At 43.2% G+C, this 21,478-nt stretch overlaps 1 protein-coding gene across 2 annotated transcripts; it reads left to right on the forward strand.

Annotated features, from left to right (window-relative positions):
• Positions 1 to 202: 202 nt before the first annotated feature.
• slc66a2 (solute carrier family 66 member 2) lies at positions 203 to 18,724 on the forward strand. 2 transcript variants are annotated; one of them, XM_079287709.1, is made up of 5 exons: positions 203 to 848; positions 1,400 to 1,533; positions 3,263 to 3,313; positions 10,359 to 10,575; positions 18,351 to 18,724. In XM_079287709.1, the coding sequence occupies exons 1-5, from the start codon at positions 646 to 648 to the stop codon at positions 18,559 to 18,561; spliced, it is 816 nt and encodes a 271-aa protein (XP_079143835.1). In that variant the 5' UTR covers positions 203 to 645; the 3' UTR covers positions 18,562 to 18,724. The 2 variants fall into 2 exon arrangements, with proteins under 2 accessions (XP_079143835.1, XP_079143836.1); XM_079287710.1 differs by lacking the exon at positions 3,263 to 3,313.
• Positions 18,725 to 21,478: the final 2,754 nt, after the last annotated feature.

Below are 21,478 nucleotides of genomic sequence, written 5' to 3' on the forward strand. Positions count from 1 at the left end.
GGTTTGGGGGAAAGATTGTCGGTCTATTGGTTGATCCAGACTCCGGAGCAGAAGGTGGCGGTAATGCACCAATAAGATGGAAGCCAATCGCAATGAAACCAGAAGAAGAAGAAAAGAAAGACCGCAATAAGCACCAAAGAAGAAGAAACACATAGATGAGCCAGACAGTGAAGAAACTAGTCACAATTTGGGGCACTAGCACAAAAGGAATACCTTTTTTTTTTACAAGTTTATTGCCTATTCCAATAGCATTTTATACAACATCAGGAACCGTTGGAGTTTCTTCTTCTTGAGTTTGGTGCAGCATTATGTCAAACAACGACAGCTAGCATCAACAGTAGTGTTGAGAAATGTGACGTAATGAGCAGCTGAACGGCCGTCTGCTCCACTGCAACAAACCACCGCTGCCTTTAGTGAGCGTCGTTCTGTCGGTACAGCAGCATATTGACGTCCCCACTGTTTGGACTATTCTCAGATATGACTGTACCGTCTGTGTGATCCGTGTCAGGACTATGCACGAACAACACGGATGTTACAAGTCACTACAAGGAACCAAAGGGAGGATAAACACCGCGTAACAGTCTCCATCGAGCCAGACACGGCCAGCTGACATCACTGTACAACTTATCCGTGAGCAGCTGAACAATGGAGGATGAGGTGTTTGACCAGATTGTGTCCGTGTTTCACGACCTGGTGGCGTGGATCGCAGCTGGTGCCATGGTGTTCGGTGGGGTGGTGCCCTACGTGCCCCAGTACAGAGACATCCGCCGGACCCAGAACGCAGAGGGCTTCTCCACGTACGTGTGCCTGGTCCTCCTAGTGGCTAACATCCTACGGATACTCTTCAGGTAACACCTCCTCCTGTCTGTTCACTCACAACAAGACCAGCTTCTGTACTTGCTTATAATGCAAAAGTATAACCAATACTTTATGGAACAATAGTTAAGATGCTTCAAGAATAAATTCTTCAAGAGATGCTGGATACAAATTATGACCAACAGATGCTCCACTTACACAAGTTACCACCTAATAATAGGTGGATTGGATGCATGCTGGATTAAATTATGGTTTCTAATAATCTTAAATTGATAGGTGCATTATATTTAAATAAACTGGAGTACTAACCAGGTACAGGCAATAGCACATGAGTCCCTGACTAAACCAAAACATCAAACTACTGAGCAGTTCACTCTAAACTGTCTTACGTGGCAGGTATTTAAGAGTGAAAAAGACCCTTCTGGGATTATTTCCTGTATGATATATTCCCAGAGGTTATTAACATTGTACAAGCTTCTGCTGAAGTTCCATAAAAGTAGTAAAATCAAGCATGTGTAGTTGTGTTCCATGCCTGCTACATGTTAGTGCGTTCACACATTTTTCCTTTTCTTCGCTCCATCAGATTTGGCCGCTACTTCGAGACCCTGCTGCTGTGGCAGAGCATCATCATGATCGCCACCATGCTCATCATGCTGAACCTGTGCACCAGCGTCCGCACGGCCACTGAACTCAACACCAAGAGGCGCTCCTTCATAGGTCAGAAACCCTCCGCGGGGGCCTCTTTACAGCGCAGATAAAGCTCGCTTATCCGAGTTTACTTTGGCGAAATGGCGAGTGTGTGGGAGTCTGTGAGAGGATGTGTGATAGAGCTGAGATTGTGTGTGAGAGTATAAACATATCCCAGAGTGAGTGTGCGTATAGGCAGGTGCACATGCACCTGCCTACGCACAGAGTGTTTGCCAGAAATGTAAATACGTGTGAATGATTGTACATTGAGAGTGTTTGAGAAAGGTGTTCACAGGTCTCGCGTGAGTGACCACAGGGCCACTCCTTCAAATGCTATGTTTGTTTGTTGAATAATCCAGTTAAACCTGCTTCAACACTTGTCGTAGACTACGAGTGAACTTTGCCACGTGTAGGATGTGTTTGTTAGGAGATGTTCGAAAACTAATTCCCCAAAGCCAGCCTTCTAAACGAAGAAAAACCGACTTCAAACTGCATCTTAATTCCCTTAAAATTTTCAATTAATAGACGATCTAAAAACATTGACAGATGCCGCATATTATATTTCGTTGAAAATCGGATCATTATGTTCCTATAAGAAGCAATTGAGCTACAGAGAAATACACCATAGTGTCCCCAGTTCAAAGCCCACGGCCATGTGCAACAGAGTTTAGTGAAAAGGTATTTAATACCCTGTGTTGACACTTTGGATCCTGTTTTTATTTATGTACATTCGTTTGCTTACAAACAGACATGGAGCAGCCCTTTGTGGGTTTCTAAGTCATGTGTTTCAAGCCTGCATCACATGTCGTGTGCGGTGGTCCTGCTCCAGGATTGGATGCTTCAGCTCCGCTTCCTGTCCTCGTGGCAGTCTGCCGATATGGGAGGGGGAGACACTTGGAGAATGAGCGCTAATGTCCGTTAGGCTCAGTGTCAGATGACAAAAACAAACATTAAATGAATCCAGTACAGAAAGCAGTTAGTCGTCTCCATTCAAAAAGGAAAAAGCCTGTAGCTGTAGGCCGGTCAGCCATCTTGGCAAACCAGTGTGAGTCAAGAAAGAAATACTTCACAGTTGAGTTTTTTTTTTTCTTCTATGTGTTGTTGCATTCTGTGCAAACCAGTCATGATGGAATTCATTTTTGTTGGTGGAAAAAAGACTTTGCTGTGAAAGCTCCAGGAATGGTGAATCATTTTGAGAAATAGGCGACAAGTAACTGCTTTCTTTGCCGTGAATTAGTTGAGACGACTATGGGAACAAAATCTGCCAACCTGCTACAAAGTTCACTAATTATCACGTTGTATATTAACACTCAAAAAATGAAGCTAATCCGGACTCTGCGTGTGTGTGTTTTGAATAAACTGACAGTAGCTTGGCCAACAAAAGCTTTTGTTCTCCAACTGAGCTCCGCCCACTTCAAACTATTAAAACGAGCACTGACGAACCCACAAATACATAAATCTCTCAACAGAGCGTTTCAACTTTGACAGAGACCTGCGTCTTCATGTAGGACCTCATCACTTGAAGTAAGAAGCCGATAAATGAATGTTTTCACAGCCTTCAAGGTGCAGAGAGATGTCCTTTTATGGTCTTCTGATCAGTTATATCATTGTAATAATCAGTGATACAACTAATCTGTTTCGTGGTATCACTAATTACTCACCATGACCTGAAATGTGTGACGCTTCACCTCTGAAGAAAATCAAGCTCTTTTTCTTTCCCTGTTTATTATTATTTTTTCTTTATTTTTTCCGCCTGTAGCGACAGACAATAAGGACGAGGAGATCAGAATCCTTAAGAGGCTCTTTCTGGGTATGTACAGCACTTACCGTGACTGCCATGAAACATCAGTTGTAGTTCATCTGCCTCTCCCATCTCTGTGTGTCGTTGCATGATGACTAACGCCGTCAACACATGAGCCCATTTCACCCGCATGTCGTCCTGCTGTTCTGTTTGATTCACGGAGCTCACTGGCCGCCCGCTGAAGCCGCCGCCTGTGATGCTTTCACTGTATGTTACACCTCACAGTCACACCCTCGGTACGGATGAAGCATCAGCTTTTATTGAAAACACCTGTGTGAAAGTGATGTTTGTGCATGTTTTCTTTCGTGCTTGAATCTGTCATTCATATGAAATGACAGATTAGGACTAAATCAAAAGCTCATGTGTTCTGACTCTCACATTAGTTCCAGAAGACTAACCTGCTGCACCGATATTCAGAAGCTTTTTACTGACATCTTGTAGTTTTTCTAACTTAATGCTTCTGTTTTTTGCAGTTGGATATGGTTGTTATTACACAAATGTGTTTAATGGCCCTTAAACCGGTGCATGCTTATTTTATCGTGCCCTTAAATGTGAATGTAAAGCATCTTGTTCATGGCTGATTTATGCAAATTGATGTCTTCTAACAGGCTTTTTAAATTGTTCCCTGAACTACACTTGGTTTCAGCGCAATGCCCCTTTTTATTATTATGGATAAGTCAGTGAATCGGTTCGGTGGGCTGAAAAGCTGCTGGTCTTCTGTGTCTGTTTTTTTCCGTTCGTCTATCTTTTTAAAAAACTCTAGACATCTTGTATTATCAAGCTTATTGAGACGATAATACGGTTTGTCCAACTAATAAGTATTACCTGCTTATCCACGCCTGATGTATATTATTCCTCTAAGCCATAGACTTCCATTGTTGTCCAAAAGCAACACTAGGTGACATGTTCCTTCATTACCAGGAACACAAACACTAATTTGTTTTCAGTCCACCGTCCTGCAGCTGGAAATACTCACTGGAGCACAAGATACGTATTAATCCACCGCTGAAAATAGTCCCCAACAGATGTACCCCTCAGTCCTGATTGAGTAACGTTGGCTGAAAACTACAGTGCCCAGCTGTTTTTAGGAAACGGATTTAAAAAAAACATATATTTGCAACATTTTTAAAGATTTAAATCTTCAGTAGTCTGAATGGCTCAGCAGACAGGTTTTACAAACTTGTAAAGTATATTATTTCCACTGTAAGAACTCTAGAACGATCAGTGTTTATAGTGGTTGTATTGTAGTACTATGGTTGTATTGTAGTACTATGTATGTATGCGCTGTATAATTAGGACACAGTACTAGTGAAGAATGGGCTGTTATTCCTGGTATGAACACTAGATGGCAGTCGAATACAATACTTGTATGATGAGAAGTATATTACAAATTGTCCTCTGGGGACTGAATGATGGCACAATAGAAGGTTCTGTATTGAAGTGCTGTTTGTACCTTTTAGTTGGATGTTTTGTTGAATAGTTTCAGACATTGTGGCTTTCTGTGGTTCGGTCTGTTTGCTTGTTTCTGGCCTCAGAGGAGCAGCAGGATATTTCCCTCACTGCCCGGCTCCTCTTTGCACGGATTGAATCTGATCTCTGCGGCGCCGCTGTGAACGGCCCCTTCGATCCGTGAACTCTGCCAAGCATCATTACAATCGACAGAACGCCGTGTTCTCCGATGTCTGCGCCGCTCGTGGACGAACGCACGTTGTCGTCTGCTATTGATGGAAGCATGGAAACACCCGATGCAGGGGGAGGAAGAAATGAAGAAGGGAAGCGGAGTTAGACACGCGGCATCACTTAAGAGGCCCGGAGCAACCGTGGTCGGTGCTTTAGGACGGATATCGGATAAAATGATGGAGAACCAGCAGTATAACATGTAGCACCAGACTGGTGTCGGTGTGCAGACGTCAGGTGGAACAGCTTCACATTGTAGCTCTCTGCAGTGACTCACCAGAGTGTTCTTTAGTCAGCAGGGCACATTCTCAACCTGTGTTCCGCTAGTTCCCTTTTTATGTTCTCGTAGCAGCACCGCATCATTATCACACCAGGCACTTTCATCAAACAGCTGGACGTTGACGCACAGTGTGGCTGACTTGTAATGGAACTTCCTCTATGCCCAAATAAGGCTGTATTACTACCGACATGGCCGTCTGAGAACACTTTATGTAGAGGCGTTTTACGTCGTGTGTAATTTGGTAGCTGATGGTTCAGTAAGTGATCGAGGTTCTAAAGAACACCCATGGTGCCTCAGCCACACACCTGGCCACGTCTGTGTTGTACAGTAGGCCTTATGTTTTATTTTGTCAGACGGGAGAAATCCTGGTGTAATAGCAGCTCAGAGTGATTTAAACAGAAGACCGCCTGCTGGAATCCTTTAAGGAGATTAAAAGATCAGATCATTTGTCTGTGACGGGACCAGAAACGCTGGTGATCACTCAGGTGGAGGTAAAAGGGTTTTGGAAGATGAAACAGTTGTAGAAAAAGTTCAGACGGGTGACAGCGGGGTACGTTTCACTTGTCTAATGTGTGCCAGAGTCAAACTTTACTTTTAGTTATTTTTAAAGAGCTGACAGAGGAAACCCTGATTGAATTAGTTGAGCAGCATTTGAATGAATTTGTGAACCATCAGACGGGGCTCTGCTCCAGGATTCTAAATCCTCTGTGCAAACGTTGGGGCGTCTGCGGTTTCAGACTCCTGGGTAGCTCGCCTGTTTGTGCTTTGTGTCAACACCGCATCCTCATTCACTCCCAGCTGGCTTCTGATCTATCAGCTGTCTGTGAGTGGAAATCTTTGAATTCATTCCAGTCAGCACATCTAGGTAGCCTGACCCACGGCGGTCTGTCAGCTTAGAATAAATCACTCCATCCTGTAGGTGCAGTTATCGCCTCACAAAGGATACGTAGAGGCCCAATTTTTAGCCTCTTTCATAGACGAGACCTCGCATTTAGTCTAGGTGGTGGTGCAGAACAGTTGCTGTGCTGTGGCTTGGCAGTGAAAGCCCATTAGTCATTGTGAAAAAGCTCCCCTGTCTGAATTTCAGAAAATAAGGCTCGTCAAAATCCGAGGTTCAATTTCCCGGGCTGTTAAAATCTAAAGTCCTTCATAATAATGTTCCTGCTGCTCCAACGGGTGCTTTTTGAGTGACAGCAAGCCATTATTTCAACTGCCCCGATAGACTTTTTTTCTTTCTTCCTTCCAGGGCCTAACTGAAGCTGGCAGGAAACAGTCGGTAAACAAAGCGATTTGAAAATTCAGAGCCTGACCCGCATCTTCCTACACGCGTACCACAACTCTGTGGGACTTCAAAACCGAGCTGTGCACAAGACGTTTGGCCACCATAGGGAGTCTATTGTATGCAGCTCCGGTCTGTTCCCACACAGTGATACCGGGGGAGGGAGGGGGAGGAGGAGGAGGAGGAATGGCTGAGGTTGGTGGTCAGCGTGGAATAGTGTGACACTCTGATCTGCCTCCAAGATGTTGTTTTTACATCCGCTGCCGCTCAGAATGAGAGGCAGATTTGCATGCATCTTTAAAGTGTGCACACGCAGGATTAAGAGATGGTGACCGCACAGCACCGGCATGAAGGAGTGTAATCACTAAAACATGAGCCGGAAGAGGAGGACTGCACAAATAATTTAAAAGCATGTCACAATGTTGCCTCTTTTTTTTTTTTTGCTTGTAAGAAAAAGGTGTTCTGTACTTTGCGGAATCCCTGACCACAAAATTAAGTTGCAAGATGGAGAAAACATTTTTTAAATTTCACCACAGAGGAAATGTAGTCCTCCTCCACTATCCACTACCCTGCGTCACCCTGCGTCACTCTCTGGCAGCTTGTGTCACCGACTGACATACATATACATGTAAGCAGAGGAAGAGTGAAGATATTTTCAAACATGTATTTTTGGATTGGACATTTTATGGGTTTTAATTTTTATATATACATATACTTTTAAATGATAATAAAACGGATGATTTATTTTCATTATTTTAGCCGATTGTTGTAAATGACTATAAAAGTAATAATTTGGAAAGTGTATTATGTTCCATTTTGTTGCAAAATCATACATAAATAAAATGAATGAGAAACAAAAAAGTACAACGTACTTACTCTAAGGATGCATACAGAGAACAGGGGGCTCCGGTGACTCAACTAAAATCATAAAACTGATTTATGGAAGCTGATCTGTCGTAACAACAACGGGTGTTCTCAGGAAATGTCAGGAAATGTGGCTCCGCCCCCTCAGCTCCACAGCTTCTTGACGGTTGCCGAACTATGCTCGCCTGCCACAGCTGAATCTTTCCGCTGAACTGACACAGACTGACGCTGACTGACGCTGAGTGCCAGAGACTGACGCTGAGTGCCAGAGACTGACGCTGAGTGACGCAGACTGACGCTGAGTGACGCAGAGGTGCCAGTGCCACAAGAAGGATCTCGGCCCTGCACGTATTTTTTAGTTTTTTTCCCCCGTTATACTATCCCATCTCGAGCCCAGTTGTTTTCATCGCTTGGAGCCGGGTATGCCTTTAGCAGCCTGGTTGGTGTTGAACGCTGCTCTATCGGCCCTGATATCGTCCCTCTGTGTTTGGCCGTTATCATGCAGCAGCAGCCTGGCGCTAGTCGGCCCAGATTCACAGTCCTCTACTGCCAGCAGGGCTCCACCGCCACGGCTACAACACCTACAGAATAAACAGATGTACAGTAACGCATAGCAGCGCTCAAAGGACAGTCATGTTGATTAAATCCATGCCCTGTTATAGCTTCTAAGAAGCGTTTGCTTGCTGCTGCATTGCGCTGCCGTGCTACATAGTTTAAGGTTTTGCATTGAGTGTGCCGTTGGTAGACAGAAGGCCGTGACCTGATCTGAATTGCTCTTTGGAGGTTTATTCGGTTACATTTACAGGATTTGTTGAACTCTCCTGTCATACGGGAACGATTGGATAGTGCAAAGAAATACCATCTAAATGTCACAATCGCTCAGTTAATTCTCTAATGAAACAATATTTCATTAAATCTGAAACTGAAATGTCATACAGGCTTGTATGCTTTCACTTTTGATTTGATCAAGTCTTGATAAATTGCAGGTTTTATGGTATTTGTTTTTGAAGTTATTCCAAACGATGCTCCTGCATTTTATTTATTTATCTTTATCTACTGTACAGGCCCTTCTCCAGAGGCCTATACAGTACAGTGCTTAGATGTGCCTCTTAGATAAAGAGAAACCTCATTTAAACGTGATTAAACAAATCGGCTCTATTGCATTTTGAGGATTGTAGAAATCTCATTAATGTTGCAGCAGAGAAGAAACCGCTTTCGCTCTTAGCCGTGATTAGATTTTCGTGATAAAACTCTTTCGGAGTCCTCTGCTCACACATTAAGCCAGCAGCTACTCGGGCACTTGTTCGTATCATTTGTACCAGAAAGATATGTTGAAGGGGCTTTTGTTTTTTGGCAGAGACGAAATTAGAGGAAGAGATGTGAGCTGTAGTTGAAGTAGTACCCGAGGTGATCGACGCTTTGTGGCCTCTGGATGGTATCGTGGTTGGATCAGTATTTGCTGTGTTGCTTATTACAGGAAGCCGGTGTTGTTGTGCTCAGAATCACTATCCAATCATTTCCTTGGAGAAAGAACACACGAGAGGTGTTGGGGCAGAGAGCTTTAATCATTAATCAGTGTCCAGATTCCCACCCAGCCCATTTCTACCGCGTGGAAACCACCATCACCCTTTTCTCACACAGCCTCCTCCATCAAGACCCTGAAGTTAAAGGCGTCTGTACTGCAAGAAGCTGAATGAAGTCCAACTCGTGTGCGGTTCAGACGGCCTATTTGTGGCAGTGACATATAGTTGAAGGGGATTGTGGGAGGTGTGTGAACATTCGCAGCTCAAGTGTGAAGTTAGTTTAAAATGTTCACAGTAATAGTTTTTCTTCTTCCTTTTGTTAACTAGATCCAGCTTTAAAAAAAAAAAAGGATTTGTAGATAATTAATTTGTCGAGTGCTGGAGGAATGAGGAGAAAAGAAAAATGTGATTACTTGCAAGTACAAAAGAGTATAGAAGTGTCTCACAGCTTACTAACCAACCGGAAATTTAATCCACAATTTGTGTGTCATGAGTGTTTCAAACACTATCAAACACTATCTCCAATACCAACATGAATAAAGTCATTCCTGAAAGGAATTTACTTCATTACCACAGTCTCTAAGAACTCCAATGATTCACCATCACACCTCACAGAAGGTCAGATTTGAAGCATTAGAGGGTGAGATATTCTGACTTCTTGTCCCCAGACTGGATCGTACATTTCACATGATGCTGCCAAACGCATGCATTACACAACTCATATTTACCAGGCGGCAACCTCCGGGTCTGAAAAGTGAAGCCAATGCAGAAGTGCTTTAAACCTGCATTCTTTCTCATGGCCAACAGGGGGCGACTCCTCTACTTGCAAAAATATATCTTGTTGTATTTTAGTGCATGAGCCGATGACCACTGGATTTTTGACACCATGTTTCTGTCTCGGAGCTTTAACCCTTTAACAGTGCGTTTTCAGTTCATTACAGTGAATTGTAACCGCTTTGGTTCCCTTAAAATGTCTCAGTCAGCGTTCGGTGGTCGCTTCTTCCTGCAGAAAAACTAAATGGTGAACTCGAGGCTGCAAAGCAACAATCCACAAACCAATGGGTGAAGACGTCCGCTTCTTATATACAGTCTATGATATTTACTCAAAATCATTGCCGTGTTGCTTGTTTTTTGGGACAACACTTCTGTATTTTTGGATGTAGTGAATGTAGCATCCTCTCGGGGCCACGAGCTACACTTTCGACTTTTAGTTTGTTTTCCCCCCAAAAGTCCCCCTAGAATGAAACTCTTCAAAGGTTCTTTTTATAACGGCTTTACTTTATTTTTCACAGGATCTGTGCACATCAATTCACGTCTCTGTTATTCTGCCAGTATTGGCCAGCTGGTTGAGAACTGCACTCCCTTGAGGAGGTAGTCGTTATCCATAATATCCATTTCTGTTGTGTCATTTGTGATTTACCTGTATTTTAGACTTCGACTGGAGCGACTTCTGGTTGTGGAGTCGCTTCTTGGACTACATGCAGTGCGTGCTGGCCTTCACGCTGATGGCGGCCTACATCACCTACCTCTTCCTGGACTCGGCGCTGTTCGTGGAGACCCTGGGCTTCCTGGCCGTCTTCACCGAAGCAATGCTGGGCACCCCGCAGCTCTACTGCAATTATCAGAACAAGTCCACAGAGGGCATGAGGTACGGACTCAATACTGATTAGAAAAGTCAATACTTCCGAGCTCAACGGATACTAACTGGGCAGGGAAGTGAATGTTATATTTCTCACATCTATGAATGATGAAAAAGCATAAATTACAAGCACATGAAACATGTCTCCTCTTTGCCTCTCACGATTGTCAACTCATGTCGGAGAGCTCAAAACAGAGCTCAGTGTAAAAACACACTTTGACTGCTGAAAAGTCTTTCTGGGCTGAGAGTATAATTTACCAGTCAAGATTTAAATCAAAACAAAGCGCGTCGCGTCCTCGATTAATGATAATGTCTCTTTGTCCTGAAGAGTGCTGTTTTATTTATGAGTGCCGCTTCAGTCCGAGGCTGTGTTGTACTGGAAGCGCACGCTCGTGACCAATGCCTCCAGATTATGTTGTCTCACGTACCATCATTAACACCGACACATGCTTATTAAGTATTTCTGGCACCTGTCGAACAAGAAGCGAGGACGGGGCTCCTGACAGCTATTTATTATGCTGACATGACAATTAACCCTCTGAAAATCTATATGATAATGAGGTATTCGGTCTTGCCCTTATCTACGGCTAATGTATCATTTTAGCTCATTAATGTTGATTTGCATCAAATCCCGGCGGTGTAATTAGGGGGTGTTGACGTAGAATCGATTTTTGAAAGCATATACAGTTTGTAGCCAAGCTCTAAAAACTGCTTCTCAAAATAGTTGTCACAGGATTGTACGGAGATCTTGGGGACAAGAGGCTCTGCTCCTCCTCTCAGCACGTTCTCTCTGATCAGCTTCCCTGCTTGACATTTGTTCACCTCTCTGATGAGGCGGTCAGCTCCAGGTGAGTCTCTTCTCCCACACCTGATCCCAATGCTCTCCTGAGGGAGTGGGTGGAGCCCAGTCGATGAAAAAAGCTAAGAGACATGAATGGATCAACAGAGAACCCAACATGCAGGGTCAAAGAAATATCTTGAAGACAAATGTTGAAGTTGAAGCAGTGCATTCTGGTCTATTCAGCTGCCGTAGAAGCAGAAATTGGTGTGCATGTCACTTCCACCATCGATTTCTTCCCGTCTGATTGTTGAAGCTCGTAGAAAAAAAGCACTTCAATTCTGAAGTCCTTTCAACAAAAGCTAGTAATTGCTATTGATGTTTTAGAAAGAGCCCAACAATGTTCTGCTGTCAAGCCCAAGCGTAGGAAGTGTCCTGTCGTCTATATTTGACCAGTAACCCATGAGGATAAAAACAACAAAACCCTACAATGGATGCAGAAAAACAAGACTCATTGCCCAATAGCGGTTTCCCGTCATGTTTATTAACTCCTAAACACTTTTGGTGTTTTTATTCAATGTGAAAAAGTCTTTAAAACTACAGCGAACACTCCTTTAGCAGCCATTTTGTCTGAAATACAACAGAAGAGCAGCTGGTGTATCTGTTTACGGTGCAGCCCAACAAACTCCCGTTGTTTCGAGAAAGTGCTCCGTCAACAATAATGGAAATGGTGCAAGTGGTTTTCCACACAAAGCAGGAACTAGTTACATGTTCCTTCTAGTTCTGTTACTCTCTTGCTAAAGTTAAAGCTGATCCTCTGTAAAAGGAGTTACCGGTAATCAAAAAGTAGAGGATAGCTTAAGACTCGTGTGATCCAAACTTTTCCAATAACTCCAGAGCGTTGCTCAGTCCAAAAGTCAAAATGTATTGAAAAAATATAGCTGTAATAATTTCCATGTTTTATACCATGTTGTTATTGAAATGTTAGCGTTTAGCATATCAAAAATAAAATTTCGCCGAGGCCAAAAACTGAGACTTTTGGTATAGCTCTAAAATTAGTATGTAGAAGATCTCTTAATATGAAGCAGGATGTTTTAATGAGCAGCAACTGAACAGCTCTGATACGATGTAAAGAGAGTGAGCAGTTAACAGTGAGGTGGATATCGGTGAGATAAAAGTAGGCTTGATTACACGCATGCATCCGTTCCTCCTGAATCCATCGTGCAGCATGGGAACGGCGGACTCCGCCACAACTATTAGAAATTGTGATGTGGAGAAGAAATCATAGAATGTAAATGCATTCAATGGCTATTACAGAACAAATGCAGACCATAAGTAGCATTAAAAATAAATATTTTCCAGTGATAAACAACTAATAAAGGTACAGCAGTATGTTTTACCTAATGTGATATAGACATTTTCATTTCATGCGCTATGTGGGGTTTTAAGGCCAAAAATAAATATATTATTTTGTATTTTGCGAATAGTAACTTGTGAAATGTAGCCAAATTCATTCTAAAATAGCCCGGAGGTATATGACCCATGGAGTCTCTGCTCGTCTGTTATTTTGTCCTAACCTGCAACATGTTGTGCCAGCCAGCAGCCGGTGCAGTAAAAGCTGTCGCAGGACGTCGTCGTTTCTAGTTCTGTTTACTGTTTGTGTTCTCTCGTCCCTCTGTTCACAACCTGTTGAGGCTGGAAGGCTGTTGCTAGGTTACTTTACCTCCTCACTCCGTTCAAGGTTTCTGTGTGTGTGTGTGTGTGTGTGTCTGCAGGAAGAGCAAGCTAAAACCTCGAAAGTGTGGCTGTCTTGCTTTCGAAGTGCAATTTTTAAAAGCAAAAGAAAAGGGTTTTAACGTCGGTGTGGGGTCAGGTTTGTGTTCGTGGTGTTGGAACGTTTACAGTGAGCGCTGGGGATTTAATGAACGTGTGTTTGTGAGGACGAAGAAGCACAAACAGACGGGAGAAGTAAAGCAGAGTGCTCTTTACCGTGAGTGCGTGGAACAAAAAACACAACAATAAGTGTACGTTCGAAATCGCATAAGGTACTGCATACTACAGTCTGTGTGTACTGCACGCTGACTCCTAAGTAATGACTTAGAGCGCTATTACCAGCAGACTGTTCTCACTGAAGTAAACTCTTCACTGCATCGCATCAATCAGGACGTCACCGGTCCGAGTTACAGTGGAAAGAAAATTGTTTAACACAAATGTGAACATTACCAATTTAATATTTTATGGGAAATAAAAATGAGTAAATATTTCAGTGTTAAGTATGTTTTCTGACACCATCTCACCAGACGATGATATGACGACGTAAAAGACATTCAAATAAATGCAACACTGTATGCACTGTTCAACAACAACATATTGTGGTATAAATGAAATATACCTTTTGTGTAAATGACACCGTTATCAATACGACCGATAGCTTCTTTCACACTGATAACAGTTAAAGAAAATGTCGTGAATGTACTCCTCCGGTCTCAGCTTGTGTGTGTAATCTCTTTGGCTCCGAATAACCTTTTTTTTGTTTATTCTCTCCTTCCACCAGTTGTCAAAATTTCCCCCATATTTGAACTGAAAAACAGCGACCTTCTTCTTTGTGCCTTTTTAAAAAGCGAGCCAGCTTTTTAGTTTTGCGCACTGCCCGAGGGCCCTGCAGACGCTGGTTATCACACTGCACTCTGATGCAGTTATCAAACCCAAACAGCTCACTTACACTCACGGGCAGCACAGACCTCTCGTTTTACAGCTCATCCAAACCTCTTGAGAAATGGAGAAAAGGCCACAGTGGAAGAAGGGTCATGATCCATTGAATTGATGACACAAACATCCAACAGAGAAGGCAAACTAAGTGTCCCTGCTGCTGGCTGTGATATCACCAATCTCTGATTTCTAGTTCTATCGTTATCTTCTTTTCAGTGTCAATCGACATACTTTAGAAATTGTGTTTTGAACGAGTTGAAATTGGACTTGGAACCGAGTGAAACTACCTCAGCCAGTGCTACTGTAAATGCTCGAAGACAGATATTTTATGGGGGACGTTAGGCCACGTGAAAGGTGTTTGTGCGTGGGGGATGACAGGGTTTTGTGTTAAAAGTTGTCCGGCCGCAACTATTATTAGACGGTCCCCAGACTGGAGAGCCAGAGGTTGGTGCTGGTACTGAACAGCATGCCATAAAGCAAAACAAAGAAACACTCGCAGACAAACATAAAGCATGGAGATGGGACATGTAGACAGCCAAGTGCCGCCTTAAAAGGCTTGTGGTGTTGAGCTGCATCCCAGTATGCTAGATAAGAGTGCCAGAGCCTTATTTAGCGGGCTGCTGTCCACACACACACACACACACACACACACACAGCCACGTGCTGGGATAGAGTTGTATTGACGACCGATGCTGCTGGGCCATCGCCCCTGTGGCTGAACGCATGTCGCTGCTGTGTGCAGTGAAGGCGATGGCAGTGAAGTCTTTTATCAGGGAAACGTCTCCCTGCGTTTTGTATGCAACGCGTTTGTCTCGCAAAATGAACTGCACATAATTCATTAACTGCAAGAGACGATAGAAACGATGTAGGCGAGGACCACAAAGCCATTATCATTAATGTGTCTTCTCTCGTAAAACAAATAAAGTTAGTTGTTATAGGAAACTCAATTCAAGTGCAACTAATGTGCCTCGTCCACAAAATGATAATGCTCTCACAGCGCAGACGCCTGAACAAGTCAGAGCGAATGCACAGCGAGCATCAAACCTCAGCAAATATTTGCACGGCGAGATGTTGTTTTCATTCAACATCCCCAGTGCTGTGTGAAATGATAGACCATCAGGGTAACCCTTCACCATCCACTTCCACACTTCCTCCTTTTTCGTCTTTACTGGACATTAAGTGTCTTTCCATCCATCTGTTCGAGCTGTATTTTTAATTGTCCACGTAAAGGACGACAGTGAAAAAGCAAAAAATGTTCCAATCCAAATATTACAATATTTACACTTGGCTGAGGTGGGAATGTTTTATCGATAAAAGCAAAATGTGACGAAGTTCAATAGAATCACACTTAATGACACAATAAATCATAACATACATGAAGCATATGACTCACTCAAGCGAGAAAATAGCAGCAGATGAAAACGTGTTTGAGGAGCGATAAGGAGGCTGTAACGTTCCTCAAATGAATACATGAAACAAACAGAAATGCCATATTTCCACATCTTGTAAGCCCCTCCTCCTCTGCGATGCTTTAATACCACCTGACTGGAGACGTGGTGCCATAAACTGTTTATCTTGATGAACCTACGCCTAGTTTTCCCAAAACTGTAGTGGACTGGCGTTTTCTTTTTCCAATTTGGTGGAAATGGATTTAAAACGTGCGCTACGTTTGGATGAAACCGTGTCTGTAGAGAGATCATCGTTTACAAAAAACGGGGGGGGGGAAGAGTGGGGACGGAGGAACTCTTTCCACAGAGCTAACAAGATCCTACTGAGAAAGAAGAGTGCGAGGACAGTACGCAGGGGGGGGGTGAGGCAAACAGGTATGGAGAGGCGAAGGAGCTGGTGGGAAGATGAATGGACAAGGAGAAAGAGAGAAGTGCTGTTGAGAGTGGGCTTATGAAAAAAAAAAAATGAAAAAAAGTGTGTGAAAAATGGAAGCTAGAGGGGACATTCAGAGATGCTGCAGGGAAAGAGCCGGCAAGAAAGGAGTATGAGGAAAACAGCAAGGTTTGCACAAATTGGCCTTATAAATGAAAAGGGCTAAGGTGAAGCTGGATGCATGAATAATGCAAGAGATCTTTGCAAAGCTTTGCCCCGACAATGGCTGAGTTAGGGTTAGGCTCAGCTCAGCAGGGGGGGAGAGAGACACTAGATTACCTCTCGTCCGTCTTGTTACATCAGTTAAGAGGCTTACAGAAAGGCAGGGAATCTGCAAACGCAGAGACTCATCCTGTTTCCTTTACCGTCATACCTTCATGTTTCACCTGCTGCAGGAATCAAAGCGTTGTTCTCTGACTTGTTTATTTCAGGGGTCGGGACATGTGATAGAAATTCAGTTATGACTTTACGGACGATACTAGACCCCGTCATAGATTCACGGTTATCTTTGTTAAACACAGCGCCACAAAATAAATATTTGTGTGTTGCAGCGTTATGGTTTCCCCAGACCAGAAGTAGGACAGGGCTGTCTGCATACTTTAGCCCATGTAGTTATTCTAGGATTTCTACCTACACGCCTGTGCAATAGAGATTGAGATTGTGAGAGATAGAGATTTTAGGAGCAAACTGCTTTCAAAGATGACATAAAAACATCTCAACATGTCTTCCCAGCACAGTTATCACAGGTAACTGTTGGTAGAAGGTAGAATGAGTTTTCTCAGAGTAAAGTGAACCCAAAGAGATGTCGCTGAATATTTACTACCTCTGCTAACCATCATGCATTGTATTATCTTGCATGGCTAATAAAACCGGGGATAAAACACACTCTCTACATTTAAGAAGCAAGAAAAACCTCCTACAAAGCTTTTTCAAATCGTGCTGGCCAACCAACCTGACCCGCCTGAGTGAACAGATTTCAGATGTCTCAGCCTGCGTCGGTATTGTTGTAGGCAGGTTGCTTTAGGAAGCACATCTGAAGACTCCTGTATGTGTGCGCAGGGGCACATTGTAGAGACGGTGCTGGCTCAGTGCTTTTCACTTGCCAGCATTGCCTCCACGTATCCCTGCCTCAGGCAAAGTTCATGAAGAAAGTACAGAGCTCTGCAGAAGTGGAGATGTGTGTTGATGTTGTTATAAACTGGTGTGGAAAACACCCGTCACCATTTAAGGACTTTTAGGGCCGATGTACCTTCATTCCCCCAGTGCAGTTGTGTGTTGTCTATTTTTGGAGAGTCTGACATGTATAGAAAGTTTTGTGTTTGGACCCCGGAGGGGTAGTTTATTTTACCCTCATTAAACTTCCTTTTCTACCTCATTAGTTGAGTTCACGTTGTTTCTCAGTGCCAGCGAGAGGACCAAGCTTACGCTTCAAGGAACTCTGCCGTCTCAAACCACACGGGCATTTTTCTCATTTAACTCATTCCATGGATTGTCTCATGAGCACACTGTGAACAGTCTGCTCGTTGTGTACCGGAAACGCTCTTATGAGTTTGATTGAGAAACGTGCCACAGGACGTCGAGTTCATGAGAAAATTTGCGCCCTGAGAAGATTCATTTTCAATTTCCCATGGTTGTTATTGTGGCAAATTTAGCTTTTCTCGTCTTGGCTGAACTGTTAGTGCTGTCCCCTGCTGTCACCTTTTCCTGTTCTCATTATTAACATGTGCTGTTGCCAACAGCCAAATTGAATTTGGACAGCATAAATGTGTTTTACGTCTATTTAAGATGCATTAAAGAGAAGATGTCTGAATCAACAAACTAGAGGCTTATAAAACACAGTACACACAGTAACTGACCAATTGTTTTATTTAGCGTAACGGGACTCTGCATGCTAGCTACCTAGCCAGCTAACTAGCGAGGCTAGGTTGTTAGCTTGAGAAGTCTCGGTGTTAGCGGCAGCAGCTAGCGTTAGCGGGATAGTTCAGAGCTTTGATTCTATAAATGCTCGTCAGAGAAAGGTACACAGCTCTGTGTGGAGCCGAAAGAGTCTTTGTCTGTGGTCGCGCTAGCCAACAGCGTATCTTCACATTTTTGTAGCTCTAGCTAACAGGAGTTGGATGGATAAATGTGGTAGCAATTGTTGAGCTTGCTAGCTTAAGAGAGGCTTCAGTGATTGGCTGAACTGTGACTTTTGAGAACACTGTCGAGAAAAAACGACAATCTGGAATAAAATCTGACATGAATTTAAAGTGTCGCAACAATGCCATAATATAATAAAAATAATTAGAAACATGATTGACATGTTTGAAGAAGGAACTCCAACTGTTATTGAGGACGTGATTGACTGAGTGCTATTGATTTTTAATGAAGCTGTACTGAAACATTCATCATCCCGTTTCTTACTCTTTCCTTCCAGTATCAAGATGGTGCTGATGTGGACCAGCGGCGACACCTTTAAAACCGGCTACTTCCTGCTCACCCAGGCTCCTGTGCAGTTCTGGACGTGTGGCCTGCTGCAGGTCTTAGTGGACTTCACCATCCTGTTCCAGGTTTACTACTACAGCCGCTACCCACAGAAGCCAGTGTCCCACACTGTCTCCCACACCACCAGTGCCAAAGCCCTCTGATAGCCGCTGCAAGCTCTCAGAGGACGCCAAAACACCCAAAAACACCAGTGAGGAGGCATTTTAAGAGGAGCTGTGGACGTGTATAAACATACACGAGTACCAAAGCGCCTTGAGATGACACAGGCTACACACCCTCACCCTCTAGGATACATCAAGACACATACACACCCATAAATAAGGCATGAACATACACACTTGAGCAGTGTTGGTGTCTGCAGCGATACCCGAAGGACACTTGTCCCAAACAAACTCAACCTTTTTTCCTTTTATGTATCCCACCGACTTCTTCGCAATGCGACGCTATGCTAGTGTCGTGGAAGGCAGACTTGTGACAGAATATATCCTGGAGTCGACCTGTGCATGTGGAGAATGTTATGCACATAAATGAATACATAAAGTGCAGATGTATGCGCTGAAATCTGTGCTCAAGGGAACGCGGACCAGCTTTTGTCGTCCTCCACATCAGCTGGTGATTGATGCGTGGACCCTCTGCCTTAAATCGCACACATTCAAACATGGCTCGCTGCATTTACCAGCAACATACATGTTCGAATCAATCAAATTGATCTCAATACACAAAGTTACTGAATGTACAGAATGGTATTTGTTATTTAGTTGTTATTTTTCCAACACAGTGGAGAAATGCTGGTCAGTCTACCGCTTGTTGGACACGTTTTTTTTGCCGTGTGCTGTGACGCACGGGCTCATTCTTCTGTGTTAACAGAGGAATCAAATTGTAAGAAACTAGAGGCAGTCCCGAGAAAAATCCCAAAGGCTTTGAAGATGCATTGTATTGGCTTTTTAAACACAAACAGATGATCGGACACATTTAGCGGCCTTGATGGTAACGGAGCGATGAGATAATCGAGCTTTGTAGAAGTCTGCTGTATGAAGCCAGTGTAGCTGGAAGGACAAAGGTGTTCAGTGTTTGGAAGCATCACGACCAGTGTTCAGGCTGCGCACAGTAGGCTGTTAAAAGGTCAACGCCAAGTTTTTTTTACACTGAAGCTGCTAATGACATTTGTATGTCTTATATTTTGATCGTTTTCACTCCACAAACGCCAAAGTAGTTGATGTGCTTTTAGACGGAACGCAAAGAGAATTTAAGACGGAGCACGAGTTACCCTCCGTTGAAAATGTGTTAATTTGAGCTACATCTGGTTTAATCAGTGAGTTTATGAACTTCATTAAAAGGTACAGGGACGAGAGGAGAAAGACGAGTAAATGACAGGAGGAACTGGAGGTTTGTTTTTTATTGGGTGGAGGGTTACGGTCACGGTCTGAATGTAGATGCAGCACTAGCGTCCATCACTCCTATCTGTAAGAATGACATTATACAAAGTTAATTACTGAGATGAGGGAAAGCAGCGACATCTCCACTAAGATCAGACGAGCTCCGAAAGAATTCTGTTGAATACAGTGGTTATTATTGCCAATAGAAGTTACAGCCAAATTATCCTTTTAGTTCACTTTTTTTATAGATTGATACTTCTGAATATGTTCTGCAACATTGTATCTTCACTTCCCATCATTGTCTGAAGTTTATTATTTATGTTGCAAATCCAATAACGTCCCTCCTCATGACTCCACGGTGCTGCTGCTTTGGAGCAGGTTGTACTCATCATCATTTTGTCTCAAGAAATGAATTTCCTGTTCAGAAGGAAAGGCCGCCGCATAACACGGTGAGTGTGTTGTTGTTGTTGTTGTTGTTGTTTTCTAGTCTCTCTGGGGACGGGTGAAATGCCAAACCAGGAGGTGTCACGACTGTCAGCCCTTCAGTGAACTGTGTACCAGAGCAGACCTCATTCTGTCCTAAAAAATATGGAGAGAGTGTGCACTTTTTTTTGTGTTTGACACCTGTTTAGTCACCCCGTTTATTTAGTTACTCTTATTTTTTTATAAATCTTGAAATGCCAGTGTAAGATAATGTACGCTCGCTGTTTATTCAGGCAGTGGTGGGTTCAACGTGATCAAAAGACTCACTTTATTTACGCTTTCATTCCTTGTGTCTGATTTTACTTTCTTTTTTTATCACTTTGTGTTTTGTACCATTTGATCCATTCACTTTCACATGAGAGGCATTTGCTCATATACACTGCCACGTCGTCGTATCTGTGAAACCAACACCTAGTTCTGTTACTGTACCAAAAATATAAGTACCTGTATGTTCAGTTTTTATGCCATTTTTACTATGTTACATTTGTGTTTAATTTGTCTTTTGAAGTGCCAGTTGTCCATCTCAATAACTCGTAACATCCATCAACACTTGTTTGAACACCAAGTTGAGAATCCAACGTGGCATTGACGCACAATAAAGAGGACGTGGAGAGATTCGCGAGTCATGTTTTGTTTGTGTCGGGCCTGCAGACATCGACCGTTGCCCCAATCAGCGATGCAGCTCTGGCAGACATCAAGTGTCGGAGGAAGAATACGTAAGCCAAGCAGTGGAGGTCCGTCTTTGGGCATATAGGCCATCTAAATAGTAAGCACTTAAATTGTAACGCGCGGGGCTCTCACATCAAGCTCTCCACTGCAGATAATAGATGTGCCAGCCGAGAAGGAGTAAAAAAAGTGGATCCAGATTTATCTTTTACTGTGCCATTAACCACGACCGGCTCTTCTACTGTAGATGTGGCTTACATAACATGTGCATCGGTTTTACATTGTTGTTGATGAAAGATGTTTGACTGTTTATTTGCGAAACAAAATCATGATAATGAAATGGACCAAACACAATAATAATGTCTTATCTACAATACTGTATGTAGAGAAAACACTTCCAGAACATGTTGAAGGAAAGTCCTACATTATTATTAGAATCACCAATAATCTGAAATATAATTTAGACATAAGCATTTGGAGTCCGTTGTCCGTCGGTGGATGTCAGTCAGCCCCGTTGAAGAGAATCACACATATG

This window comes from Melanostigma gelatinosum, assembly GCF_949748355.1.
Source record: "Melanostigma gelatinosum genome assembly, chromosome: 17".
Taxonomy (NCBI): domain Eukaryota; kingdom Metazoa; phylum Chordata; class Actinopteri; order Perciformes; family Zoarcidae; genus Melanostigma; species Melanostigma gelatinosum.